Here is a 12,781-nt window from a genome sequence, read left to right as displayed (position 1 = left end):
ACACCAGAGAATCAGTGCAAATTACAATGAAAATGTAGCAAAGCGGTAAGTATAAGGCAATTGTAAAGCCACTGAACTCTCAGAGAATGGATAAGATGGTGATATACGTATTATAAGAACAAAACAATTTATGCCTCCATTTATTCTATTTTTACTCTTTGTTGAAAAGGACACCAGACTGGTCAAGACAACTTAAACAGTTACAAATCTGATGGACGAATGATTAGAAACATGACATTAGAATACATACTTATACATATAATTTAAAGTACCCTATTCAGGTCTCAGACCCTTTTAGTTGGCTACAACAATACATTACAGCTCCCAATACCTTTCAACAGGATTTTGCAGCTGACAACATAAGCAGTTAGCACATACATTTTACTTTAAAGTGACACTAAACTCAGGAGTTAAATCTTTAAAAAAAAATGCATTCAAGCACCTTAACTATTAACACAAATGTATCTTTCTATCTATTTGTGTATCGCTCGGCTGCAGATCCTCAAATCATCTCTGAATTGGTGCTGACACTGTCCTTCCTTCTGGAGGGCGGCTACTTTCCCCCCCCCCCATGGTCCCTGTGTGTGTTGTGAAGTGGCCACCATTCCTGTGATGAACTACAATCTCACACTTAGCTAATCTACACTGAGACTGTAGTCCATCACGGCAGTGAGCTTGGAGCGGTGGCTACTTTACAACACACACAGGGACCATGGGGAACAAAAGTAGTCACGTTAAACTCTGTCCTTCTATTATTTTCTGGACCTTCTGGACATGGCTATGAAACTAGCGACTTACGGTCACTATTTTTATAGCCTTGCATTCCACCATGTAACAATGCCACCTGATAGATCACGTAGGCCCCAAACATTACAAAGTTGGATAGGGGCCAGTGATGTCCTTGTTCCACAGGAAGTGAAAACATGGGGCTAGGCATAGAAAAATAACTGGAGGCTCCCATGGAGAAATGAGTAGTGTCTGAAGGTTATTGCTATAGCCACTTTTGAAGACCTGACACATGCACTGCAAGTACAATTTCTAGCATAAGTCCCAGTATGAGTTCTGACCAAAAATAATGTTCAGATCATTTTGTATTAACAGCTGGGTAAATGGGAAACTGGAACAATCATTGTGGACACATAAAGTGCCGAATCTGCAACCTGTTCACAAATCATGGGGGCGGACGTACTGTGTCCTTTTTGCCTGCTCAAGTGTTTAAGTGGATGTAACAACTAGAACTGTTTGTTTAATACTGTTGTACCGTATTTCCTGCAACATCTTACTTACCTGGTGTACTGGTGTTTCAGTAATTTTACCGTACCTTAAAATAGTCCAATATATAATCTACTTGGGGAAAAAGACATAAAGCCCAGTGATCTTGCCTCCGCCATCATTAATAAATAAAACGACTAACCCGCCAGCATTTACCAAGTGCGTAAAATGTCAGTTTTTGATGGACTGTCCCTATAAACTAATTCCTTATTCCACTAATTAAATGATTCAAAATTATTTTATTAACTTTAAGGTTTAACTATTGAAATGAACTGCTAAGCTATTGATTTAGATTAAAAAAAAACTGCAACATTTATTCACCACTACTGATAAATGATGGCTAACATCAGTTTCAAATGCTTTTAGGCAAAATAACGTATACGCAGTGCCCTCTGGTGGCAAAAGGTCCAAGAAGAATAACAAGACACATGTTACATACAGAATTCAGGAAAAGTCCATCTTGCACTATTGTTTTAAAAATACAAATGTGGTAAAACTACTATGTCAAAGGGTGTTCACCTGTTTTTACAGAATAGTCATGCATGCAAGCTCACCACTGCAATTGCAAATCAACGAGTTTCCAAGGGGCCAAAAGAAGGTTGCCTGAACAGCTTTGGCAAGTGAAGATGGCTTCTGAGCTGCTCACCTGATTGATGGTGTTACCTAGTGTGTGCCAAACACCTTTGCAAGCCCAACTAATAGTTGAGCTATGGGAGAGACTCAATAGGTCCACCCCCCTACAGGCTGCCTGCAGATTACTACAGGAGGGGCAGATACAAGACCAGTCACCCTGCACAAGGAGAGAGAGCAGCAGTCACTGGTCTTTTTACAGGAAGCTCCTGATCAGAGTCAAAGTTTCACTGCAGAGATCAGGAAGAAATATACAAAGGGCACCACGATTCCAGTAAGAAAACACATGGCTCTTGTATTTGGACAATATTTGCTTACCCTGAGGTTCGGCATTAGGGCAACAAATAAAAAAATACAGTAAATATTTTACAGCATTGCTAGCAAGGCCCCACAATGTGTACGATAAGATCTCTAAACTTGTACATCAGCCATTCTCAACCAGGGTGCTGTGGCACACTCCTGTGCCTCCTGGCCTCCTCAGGGGTGCCGCAAAATTTTGTGCTAGTGGGACTGTAATGTGAAGGGGGAATGAAGACTGATGTAAAAGGGGAACTCTGATGTGAAAGGGGGGCTTCTGATGCAAAGGGTGACTCTGATGTTTCTAGTAATGCACTGTTTATTTTTTTGGTAGAACTTTATTGAAATATCATAAGTGACAATTCATTCAGTTCTATGGGCTCGCCGCAATGTGATGCGGTTGTACTGCGTCCCACTGAGGTGCACTTAAAAAAAGTACTGCATGCCATACTTTTTTTAAGTGTACACCACCGGAACGCAGTGGTGTGAGCCGAGCCCATCCATGACAAAGCAATTTGCCTTGTGCTGCATTAGAGCTGCGCTGGAATAAATGGCCAGCACAGACCAAACGTAGAAAGTGTGAATCGTCCCTTAAAGTGTATTTCGTTTGAATTTTGTATTCGAGTGTGAACTACTTTTAATTCTTCAGGATTCTCCAGAGAAAAACATGAGATAACGGTTACCACTGATGCAGGTATGTCTCTGATGTTCCCTTTCTTAATTCATTCATATTTCTAGAAGATTTAATGTCTAGTTATGAGATCTGTATATGACTTTTTTTTTATTTACATGTGGTGTTTTTTATGGACTTCTTTACTTTTCCTAACAATTTTGGATAGTGAATTGCTATTGGACTTTAAAATCCAATACACCACACAGTATGGGCAGGATGCTAACCAGAAGAGTTTGTAAGAGACTATGCACAGTACCATATGATATCAGAGTTTTAATTGTACTTTAAGCCGAGCTCCAGGCAAATAATAAAAAAACAAAAAACAAAAACACCCTTTTAATCCAGTAATGGATGCATTTTATATACAGCTAGTATACGAACTTCAAACTTGTCCTTATATAAGCTGTGTGCAATTCCCCTGCACAAATAAATTCTAACAGCTAGCGATGTCAGTTGATCAAGCTTTATTGCACTGCATGGTGCAGTCAGTCTAACACTGTGAACACTATGAACTTACCTACTGAAGGGGAGAAGAGAGAGATGACCCCAACAGTGTACTGCAACTGCTCTTCATTTGTCCAATCAGTAGGATGAGGGCAGTCAGGTGACTCTGTAATAATTATTTAACCGGCTCTGCATTGTAGGAAGAATGTTTGAATTATAAAAGTGGTTGCACATTCACAAACATTTTGGCTGGTAAAATAGGTCAGGCTTATGTATTTGCCTTAGACTGTAAGCCAGTGAATGAGCTGCTGATCAAACAAGTCTATGCTTTTCAGCTATGTCTAGATTACAGTAACTCCAGAACAGGACATTCAACATGTTGTTTATTTAGATATTAACTTTGTAAAGGTTAAAAAAGTTACCCTACAGAGACTGTTATGGATGTTCAGCTTCACGTACAAGAGACTGGATATTTGTCACTTTTCATTAAAGGATATCCACGTTGGGCAGGTTTCTCATAGAGAATAACATAAATTAGTTTTACGCCTAATCTTGTCCAATCTGCTCCAAGCCTTCCTGATTTGTCATCATCCTGATGGGGAATGCCAAGTACTGTTGAGAAGAAACTGCAGCACAGTGCTGGGAGCATCTTCTTAACTTAGGTTACCCTACATTCTCCAGATTTCATCGGATGAAGTGACCCTGGTCTAGGTCTCATGAATGGAAGCTGGAGGAAAGGTGAGAATGTAATCTAACATTTTTTTCTCCTTTGGTTGATTTCTTTTTTACACTTAGTGTTTTACCCAGGGGAAGGGGGGACACATGTAAAAAAACGGACCTTGCATTTTAGGTGCAAAGTTGACTTTAACAAATCAATTTGTATCTAGTAGTAAGAGTCTTTTAATACACAGGCCTCTGTAAACTTGGTTCAACCAACCAATTAACATGCTACTGTGTGTGGTCAGTTTTTTTTTGTTACACATTCATTCTGGTTTAGATCTAGGAAACACCGCTGAATAATGAATATGTTCATAAGACACAGAACACAATGTAGGCACAAATATGCTTAATACATTCGTTCTCTAAATCGGTCTTGTATAATACTACATTGCAGCTCATTTAATTCAACATTAAACCATTGCTTGGAACTTTCTATATAAGGCTGATGTTCTTTCATTAATTACTTAAGTGACACTGTGTTTGTGTAAAGGAAAGAAACTGCATGGCAGTTGAATTGGCCATTTGGCAGCTCTGATGCACTCCAAGCTGTCAACATAAACCTGTTTAACACAGTGCAGAAACACAAAATTAACATTTACATGTCACGTTAATAAAGCATGAAGGATATTTCCTGTACATGGTCGCTGATGTAAATCTGAATTAATAGACTTCTTGCTGTTAATTCTAGTCTAGGACAGCCTTTGATGACAAGCATCATAGTAACTAGTGCTGTTAAGAGCCGAGAACATTTCTTTTTTCACAAAGTTGACAAACTTCCCAAGAGGACACATTGGCTGACTTAAGCGCCTGTCAAGGGACCTGCAAAATGAGGTTTGATATGTGACATCCTCCCCGTTATACAGAATCCTAACAAAGTATTCTTTTGCTTTCTCCAAATTCTGCCACAGCTCAAAGACCAAGCGAGCTGCAAATCGTGGGAACCTGGCTTCTGTGAGCCCGATGGCACTGAGGACTGGGGAAAGAGTCACATCATGGGCAGAGTATAAGGCAAAAACTTCTTCCTTTTTGCCTTCAGCTATGCGCTGCATTCGGTTTACAGTCTGGTTTAAAAGGGGGTGGGTTGCTAGTAGTGCATACTTGTAATAAAGCTGCTTTTCATGTCTCTCCTTTTCATCCTCTATTTGATGAGACTTAATGACCTTAAAGTGCTCAATGTCAATGCAACCATTTTTGGTGCAGGGGAAACTTACATTGTGGCAGAAATGGCACAGTAATGAGTCAATGGGGTTTGAGGCTCTTAGCTGGCGAGTGGGGACCCCAACCACCTTGGCCATACTGATGTAAGTTTTCTCTAGCTGGCTGTTCTTTACTCGATAGCTGTACTGGCGACGCTGCTCTTCCTCTAGATAGTGGTTCCTCATAGGGCAGTCACAGTGACCAGAGCAAAAGATACTGCTCCACTGGTGTTTAATGTTTATCTTCTTCCAATCAAAGCCAGGCAGGAGACTGTAGAGTAAGGCCAGTCCACTTTGAAGTGTCCGGCTCTTTCCAGTGGATTCAAGATAAAGGTGCTTTGTGGTCCAGTCATTTGGTAGCAGCTTATGCTTCTTTAAGTAGTTCTCTTTTAGAATCTGTCCATTCTGTAGATGCTGAACAACACCTGCATTTTGCACACAAGTTAGTTTGTAGAAGTTAAATGTTTGAATAAAAGGGGACTTTATATATGCAAAACCTGCTCCTTGTGTACCCCCCACCCCACCCCTAGAAATGCTAAGTGAAGGAGAAAAACTTTAAATACTATAAATAAGGGTGAGTAAATAAATACTCACACTGGCTTCCTGTGAGCTCACCTAAGCGAGGGTGACATCATTTGGCCTTCTCTTGGGATCCTGGGAAAGCTAAGGAGCCCTAATCTAGCAAGATTCTGTTTTTTTTTTCTTTCAATTAGCATATTTGCTGTCTTTAACCAGCATACATTTCTCTATAGCAGTGCCTCTCAAAGTTTTGCAGTTTGCAAAAACACTTTAAAGCAAGTCTCACCTACACCCACTTCTTAAACTGTAAAAATGATTACCAATGGTATAAACTCTCGCTTTATGTTCTCCTTTATTACTCCTGTGCTGTTATATATTTTATAAAGTCACTGTGCAAAATAATCTGCTCAAACTGTGACAGTATTTACAAATCAAAACCACTCCTCAATTGCCCTCATCCACTCCTAAGGTCTCCACCCTTTCTTTGCCATTAGGGGATGCACAGATACTTCTCGAGTACCAGTGCAGATACTTGGCATTTTCATGAGAACTACCAGGGTTGCAGAGGTTGCAGCTGGGACCAGGCTTTGGCACTCTACCTCTGTCCTGAAATCATTAGTCAATATTGTTTTAGAAAAATTGTCAAATGACAATAAACAAAAATGTATCAGTACTCGTACTTGTAAGTACTCGGCAAGTACCAGTACTCGTAAAACTGGTATCGGTGCATCCCTTCTTGGAGCTCAAAAGTATCGGTACATGTACTCGTGCTTGTACCGAGTACTGTACTTGGTATCTGTGCAACCCTACTTGCCATACACCATTTGTCAATCCAGACAGGGGCACTGCTTTGTTCTCAGGCACCACTGATTACATCTTGCACAGCATAACCCCTAGTACCTTCAGGGTTGGAAAAAGCAGAGGGATTAAAGCAGGAAACCTCCCACTTATCTGCTGTCCACTGTCACTAAATATAATACATCCTACAGTAGAGCATAAAAATATAGGGAGAGACCACCCAATGCATGCCTACTGAACACCAGTGGATCATGGACAGCGTGAAAAACAGTGCTCTATAGAAGTAAATGGGAATTTAAGCTAACATGATCTGGTAAACACATTTCAAAAGCAAGCCATTGATGTTTGCATTATAGGTTTAATACTGACTTGGGAATTTTCTGATTTAAAAAGGACAATTTCATCTTATATGAATTAATAAAAACAAGCTTACCTGTCTGAGTTAGTTCTCCCATTTCACAAATGGAATGGCTTGGAAAACGAGGCAGGCTACTCAAAGTACCATCCATTTGTGCTTCCGAACCTTTATTCATGTGACTGACAAAATCTGCCAAGTTAGGATGAGATGGGCTTCTGCATAAAAGAGAAAGTTATCAATAACAGCGTGCATATACATATACAAGTGTATTTTAAATGATAGAGACAGAATATCAACCAAAAATCCAGAGAAAACACATGATACAAATGTTATAAATAAATTCCAGTTCAGTGAGTGAAATAAGTATTTGCTGCCCTAACAACCAACAATAATTCTGGCTCCTCCCACAGACTGGCTATGTGGTACACAGGTTAGTCCTGTCAATGTAAGAAGGTGCTCCTAACGACAACTCGTTATGTATATAAAAGACACCTGTCCACAGAATCTCTTCCTTCCATTCAAACCTCACCACCATGGGCAAGACCAAAGAGCTGTCAAAGGACGTTAGGGACAAGACTGTAGACCTGCACAAGGCTGGAATGGGCTACAAGACTATCAGCAAGAAGCTTGGTGATAAGGAAACAACTGTTGGAGCAATTATTCGTAAATGGAAGGAATACAAAATAACCATCAATCGCCCTCGGTCTGGAGCTCCATGCAAGATTTCGCCTCATGGGGTAATGATGATCATGAGAAAAGTGAGAGATCAGCCCAGAACTGCATGGGAGGAACTTGTGAATGATCTCAAGTCAGTTGGGACCACAGTCAGCAAACAAACCATTGGTAACACAATACACCGCCATGGATTGAGATCCTGCAGCACCCGCACTGTCCCGCTCCTCAAGAAGGTACATGTACAGGCCCTTATGACGTTTGCCAATGAACAACTAAATGATTCAGAGAAGGATTGGGAGAAAGTGTTGCGGTCAGATGAGACCAAAATTGAGCTCTTTGGCATTAACTCGACTCGCCGTGTTTGGAGGAAGAAACATGCTGACTATGACCCTAAGAACACCCCCCTTCAGTCAAGCAAGGAGGTGGAAACATTATACTTTGGGGCTGTTTCTCTGCTAAAGGTACAGGCTGACTTTGCCGCATTGAGGGGCCAATGGACGGGGCCATGTATTGTAAAATCTTGGATGAGAACCTCCTTCCCTCAGCCAGAACACTGAAGATGGGTCGTGGATGGGTCTTTCAGCATGACAATGACCCAAAACATACCGCCAAGGCAACAAAGCAGTGGCTCAAGAAGAAGCACATTAAGGTCATGGAGTGGCCTAGCCAGTCTCCAGACTTTAATCCTATAGAAAACTTATAGAGGGAGCCGAAAGCCTTAAGGATTTAGAGAAGATCTGTAAAGAAGAGTGGACCAAAATCCCTCCTGAGATGTGTGCAAACCAGGTAACCAACTACAAGAAATGTCTTACCTCCGTGCTTGCCAACAAGGGTTTCTCCACCAAGTACTAAGCCATGTTTTGCTTGGGGATCAAATACTTATTTTACTCACTGAACTGCAACTCAATTTATAACATTTGTATCATGTGATTTTTGGTTGATATTCTGTCTCTATCATTTACAATACACCTATGATAAACATTATAGACCTTTCATTTCTTTATAAGTGGGCAAAGGGGTGAGATCTGACTAACTGAGTTTCCAGCTCTGCACTCCACTCCAACAAAGCCCCCTTTCTTGTGGTGCATCCAGTTTAGTGTCAGACTCCAAGATACATTCTTCATTATGCTGAATATTTGGAAAATGAATGGCTATGGCAGGTATAGCAAAGAGGATTGGAAACCTAAGGTGTAGACATCTTGCCAGTCTACTGCCTGACAGACATTGCAGGATACAACTTACTGCCATGAACTGCAACATACTAAAAAAAATCTTTGGTCTGCCCTGAACCAGGAAGATATAATAAGCAAATTATAATAATAATTAAAAGGAGAACTATGAGATGAGTGATTTCCACTCACCTCATAGTTCTAGCCGAACTGTGACAATGAGACTGTCACAGGTCAGCTCAGTAGATCGGGAGGTGAGCGAACAAATACCAGGTTCGCTCACCTTCCGATCCTGTCACGGCTCTCTGCCGTGACAGGGGGAGGGGCTGGATTCCCCTCTCCCCGCTCCGATCTGCCAGCGCTGACTGGCGGAACGGACGGGGAGGGGGCAGGTACAGCTGGCTCTGCCTCTAGATAGGCAGAGCCAGCTGTCACTCACGCAGCTGGGCGGATCCCGTCGGGATCCGCTCCGGCGTCTCAGTATGCCGCGAGCTGTAGCTCGCGGTATACTGAGCTTAGGGTAACGGGAGGACGCTAGTTTGTGTCCTCCCGTTACCCTAAGGAGAACTATGGGGAAAAACACTGACCCCATAGTTCTCCTTTAACAATAAGCCAACCAACTGAGCACACATTCCCATATCATAAGTTAGGGAGTAAAGTGTACAGAAGTTCCTGAATTTTTTCTGTGCCACAGTTTTACTGAGAGGAAGTTAGAAGTAATCAGATGATTTAATTTTACATATGTAGCATGGAAAGGTCAGGTCTTATGGCAAAGTTACATTACAATTTATTAAAGGCATCAAATATAAACATGACTACACAGTATAGTGAGGCTACATAATAAATGTGGACTGTACCTGTCTGGCTCCAGCACACAGTCAATATCAGGCCTCTTGGTCCTGGGAATAGCATACAATGGGTACCTGTCTCCATGACGGATCATCACTTGGACGGAAACCAGTTTCAAGTTGTGTGGTGCATGGCCTTAACACAGGAAAGAACATATGAATCTAATTATGGTCACCGTTTAAATGGAGATAATTAACATAACCCAGAAGCTACTGGAGAGGGTTACACACAATTACTTTTCAGTGGGCATGTACTGAACCGTTAGAACTACTGCAACACTTCTCAGTGGAAATTAATTTAGTCTTGACTACTAGCATGCTATACAAGAAAACAAAGTTGGTCTAATTTATCAAAGTTTATCTGAAATAAGCACTATTTATAGTGTTCCAAAGCTCATGGGTTGTAAATCCATTATTCAACTCTCATTTTACACTGCAGTTATGAATTTGATTCACAGTTTACAGGCAGCAAAGATCTATTCAAATAAGTTCAGGCTTATCTAATAAAGACAAAGAGTACACAGCAGTAACCCACAATGACTAACAGAAATTGATGTTAGCACGCTGGAAGCTAACTTGTTGATATCAGTTACCCCACTGTGCATATTACCTTTTCTCTACCTATTGAAAAAGCACAATTTATAAGTCAATCATTTCATTGTGATTGGCAAAGTAGTTGCAAAGGAGTTAAGTCATAGTACAGGAATCGCACACATTTATGCTGATAATAAGAAACAACCTAAAATAGAGCATGCAAGCTACTCTCAAACCTCTGTCTAGTTTTGATTTCCTGTTTCTATTTCAGCACAGACACTTACGGTCAAGGAGGAAGTTCCATAGTCTATAGGTCATGAGCCCCAGACATATAGCTTCCATGCTACTTTAGTATAAGCATACAACGAAGAATAAATGCTCATTTGACAGCTTTCCACATGTTTTAACTAGGGCTGGTAATGATTAAAAAATTCCTGTTCGATTAATCGAATTTTTTTTACATCGATTAATCGATTAATTTCGATTAATTATGACGCACATACAGATCCAACTACATTGGCCTATACACATCCAGCACAGCAATGAAGTAATAAAATGAACTAGGATCACACTAATCCAGCACGTTATTAATCTCACGTTCCCCACTCAATATGGCCACCGCTTGAGTGGGGCAACTCAGAATAATAACGTGCTGGATTAGTGTGATCCTAGTTTATTTTATTACTTCATTGCTGTACTGTATGTGTATAGGCCAATGCCAGGGATCCCAACCTGAAATAAGCAATTTCAGGGAGGTGTCCCTCTCATTTCAGGGAGGTGCCCTCTCCCCCCCATCCGCGGAGGGGGGGTTAGGGGGGGCTGGGAGAGAGCACCCCCCTGAAATGATGGCAGATAGCACAGGAAGCAAAAGCTTCTTTGCTATCTGCCGACTTTTTTTTTTTTTAGTATTCTGCCAGTTGCAGTTGTCAGAATAAAAAAAAAAAGGCATAAGAATGCATAGCTAGATTCCTATTGGCTATTGCACTTTGCTATAGCAAACTAGCTAATGCACCCGCCCCCTGCTGCTTTCAATCACCAGAAGAGGACCTGATAGAAAAATTCAGGTCCCCCTCTGCTGATTGACAGCAGCAGTGGGCGGGTGCATTAGCTAGTTTGCTATTGGCTATTGCAAAGTGCAATAGCCAATAGGAATCTAGCTATGCAATTGTATGCCTTTTTTTTCTTTTCTGACTGACGGTCAGGTCCCGATGTCAGAAAAGAAAAAAAAAAAAACGATAGCAGGGAAAGGTTTAATCTGCTCGATTGAGCAGATTAAACCTTTCCAGTAAAAAGTGTTTCTCTCCCGGCCGGGATGTGTACTCACCGGCCCAAGCAGCTCCATCAGGTAAAGAAGGGAAGGGGGAGGAGTCCAGTGACGTCACGGACATCGACATCACCTGACTCCTCCCCCTTCCCTTCGTTAGCCGACAGCCACTTGGGGAAGGAGGGAGGAGTCCGGTGACGTCGATGTCCGTGACGTCACCGGATCTCCGATGGAAGACCCGGAAGCCGGCGGAGAGGTGAGTACGCATCCACGCAGAACTTTGATCGATCAAAATCATTTTGATCGATCAAAAAAATTAACGATTAATCGAGGGATTAATCGTTACTTTCCGCAGCCCTAGTTTTAACCAATTCTCCATTTAGAGTTTAACAATAGTAAATAAAATACACCTGGCACTGAATGTCAACATTTTAGTTAAAGAAGAAAATCAGGCTTAATGAATAAACAAAAGAAATCACATAGTGTATATATATATATACACGTGTTGACATTTAAGAATATGTGTTTCATTTAGGATGTAACAAAAATCTACATATGGTAACATTGCCAGGGACAATATATACAAATAAACTACCAGACAGCGTTATGGGCCTACGGCCTGAAGGTCCCGCAACCACAGGAAGACTAGATGTCAAGTTACCACACATAGGGGGTTTTGTTAACTGTCTTTTCTCTGTACTATTAAAAAGTAAAAAAAACAGAAGAAATTGACACTACCATAAAAAGATTGTTCTTTCTGCAATGATACATAAAAAATGAAAAACAAGCATAGTAGAGGATGGTAGGGATGCATTAATCTCAGCTGCTACTGTCAGTCACCGCTCCCTGCAGGGATTCCCCCCCCCCCCCCCCCCCCCCTGCCGTGACTGTCACTCACGGCTCCCTGCTGGGATCCCCCCCCCCCCCCCCCCGCCCCGATCGCTGCCGATCCAGTGCTGAGTGGAGGAACGAACAGAGGAGGGGCGGGCACAGCTGGCTCTGCCTTGAGATAGGCAGAGCCAGCTGTCACTCATGCAGCTGGGTGGATCCAGACAGTATTGTCGGGATCCGTCACGGCTGAGGCGCTCTCAGTATATCGCGGGCAATAGCTTGCTATATACTGAGCTTTGGGTCACGGAAGGAGGTTAGTATATGTCCTCCCGTGACCCTAAAGAGGACTATGGGGAAAAACACTCACCCCATAGTTCTCTTAAGATTTGAAAATTAAAGAGAGAGGCTGATTGGTCGCAATGCACAGCTGCTCCAGATTTAGTTTGCTCCAGTTTTGATAAATTCCCTTCTCTGTCCTTACATAGTTACATAGTTAGTCAGGTTGAAAAAAGACACAAGTCCATTGAGTCCAACCTATAGAGAAACTATAATT

The 12,781-nt window shown here is 41.6% G+C and overlaps 1 protein-coding gene across 1 annotated transcript in view; it reads right to left on the bottom strand.

Annotated features, from left to right (window-relative positions):
* Positions 1-4,361: 4,361 nt before the first annotated feature.
* Positions 4,362-12,781, bottom strand: part of PXYLP1 (2-phosphoxylose phosphatase 1) — a 39,032-nt gene continuing 30,612 nt past the window's right edge. Inside the window, exons 4-6 of the mRNA XM_018556060.1 lie at positions 9,609-9,735; positions 6,983-7,122; positions 4,362-5,657 (exon numbers count right to left, since the gene is read on the bottom strand). Of these exons, the coding sequence (XP_018411562.1) occupies positions 4,726-5,657; positions 6,983-7,122; positions 9,609-9,735 (1,199 nt within the window). The 3' untranslated portion in view covers positions 4,362-4,725. The remainder of the gene's footprint in view (positions 5,658-6,982; positions 7,123-9,608; positions 9,736-12,781) is intronic.

Source organism: Nanorana parkeri, unplaced genomic scaffold (assembly GCF_000935625.1).
Source record: "Nanorana parkeri isolate BGI_ZX_2015 unplaced genomic scaffold, ASM93562v1 scaffold223, whole genome shotgun sequence".
Classification (NCBI taxonomy): domain Eukaryota; kingdom Metazoa; phylum Chordata; class Amphibia; order Anura; family Dicroglossidae; genus Nanorana; species Nanorana parkeri.
This window is presented reverse-complemented; position numbering and strand designations above follow the sequence as displayed.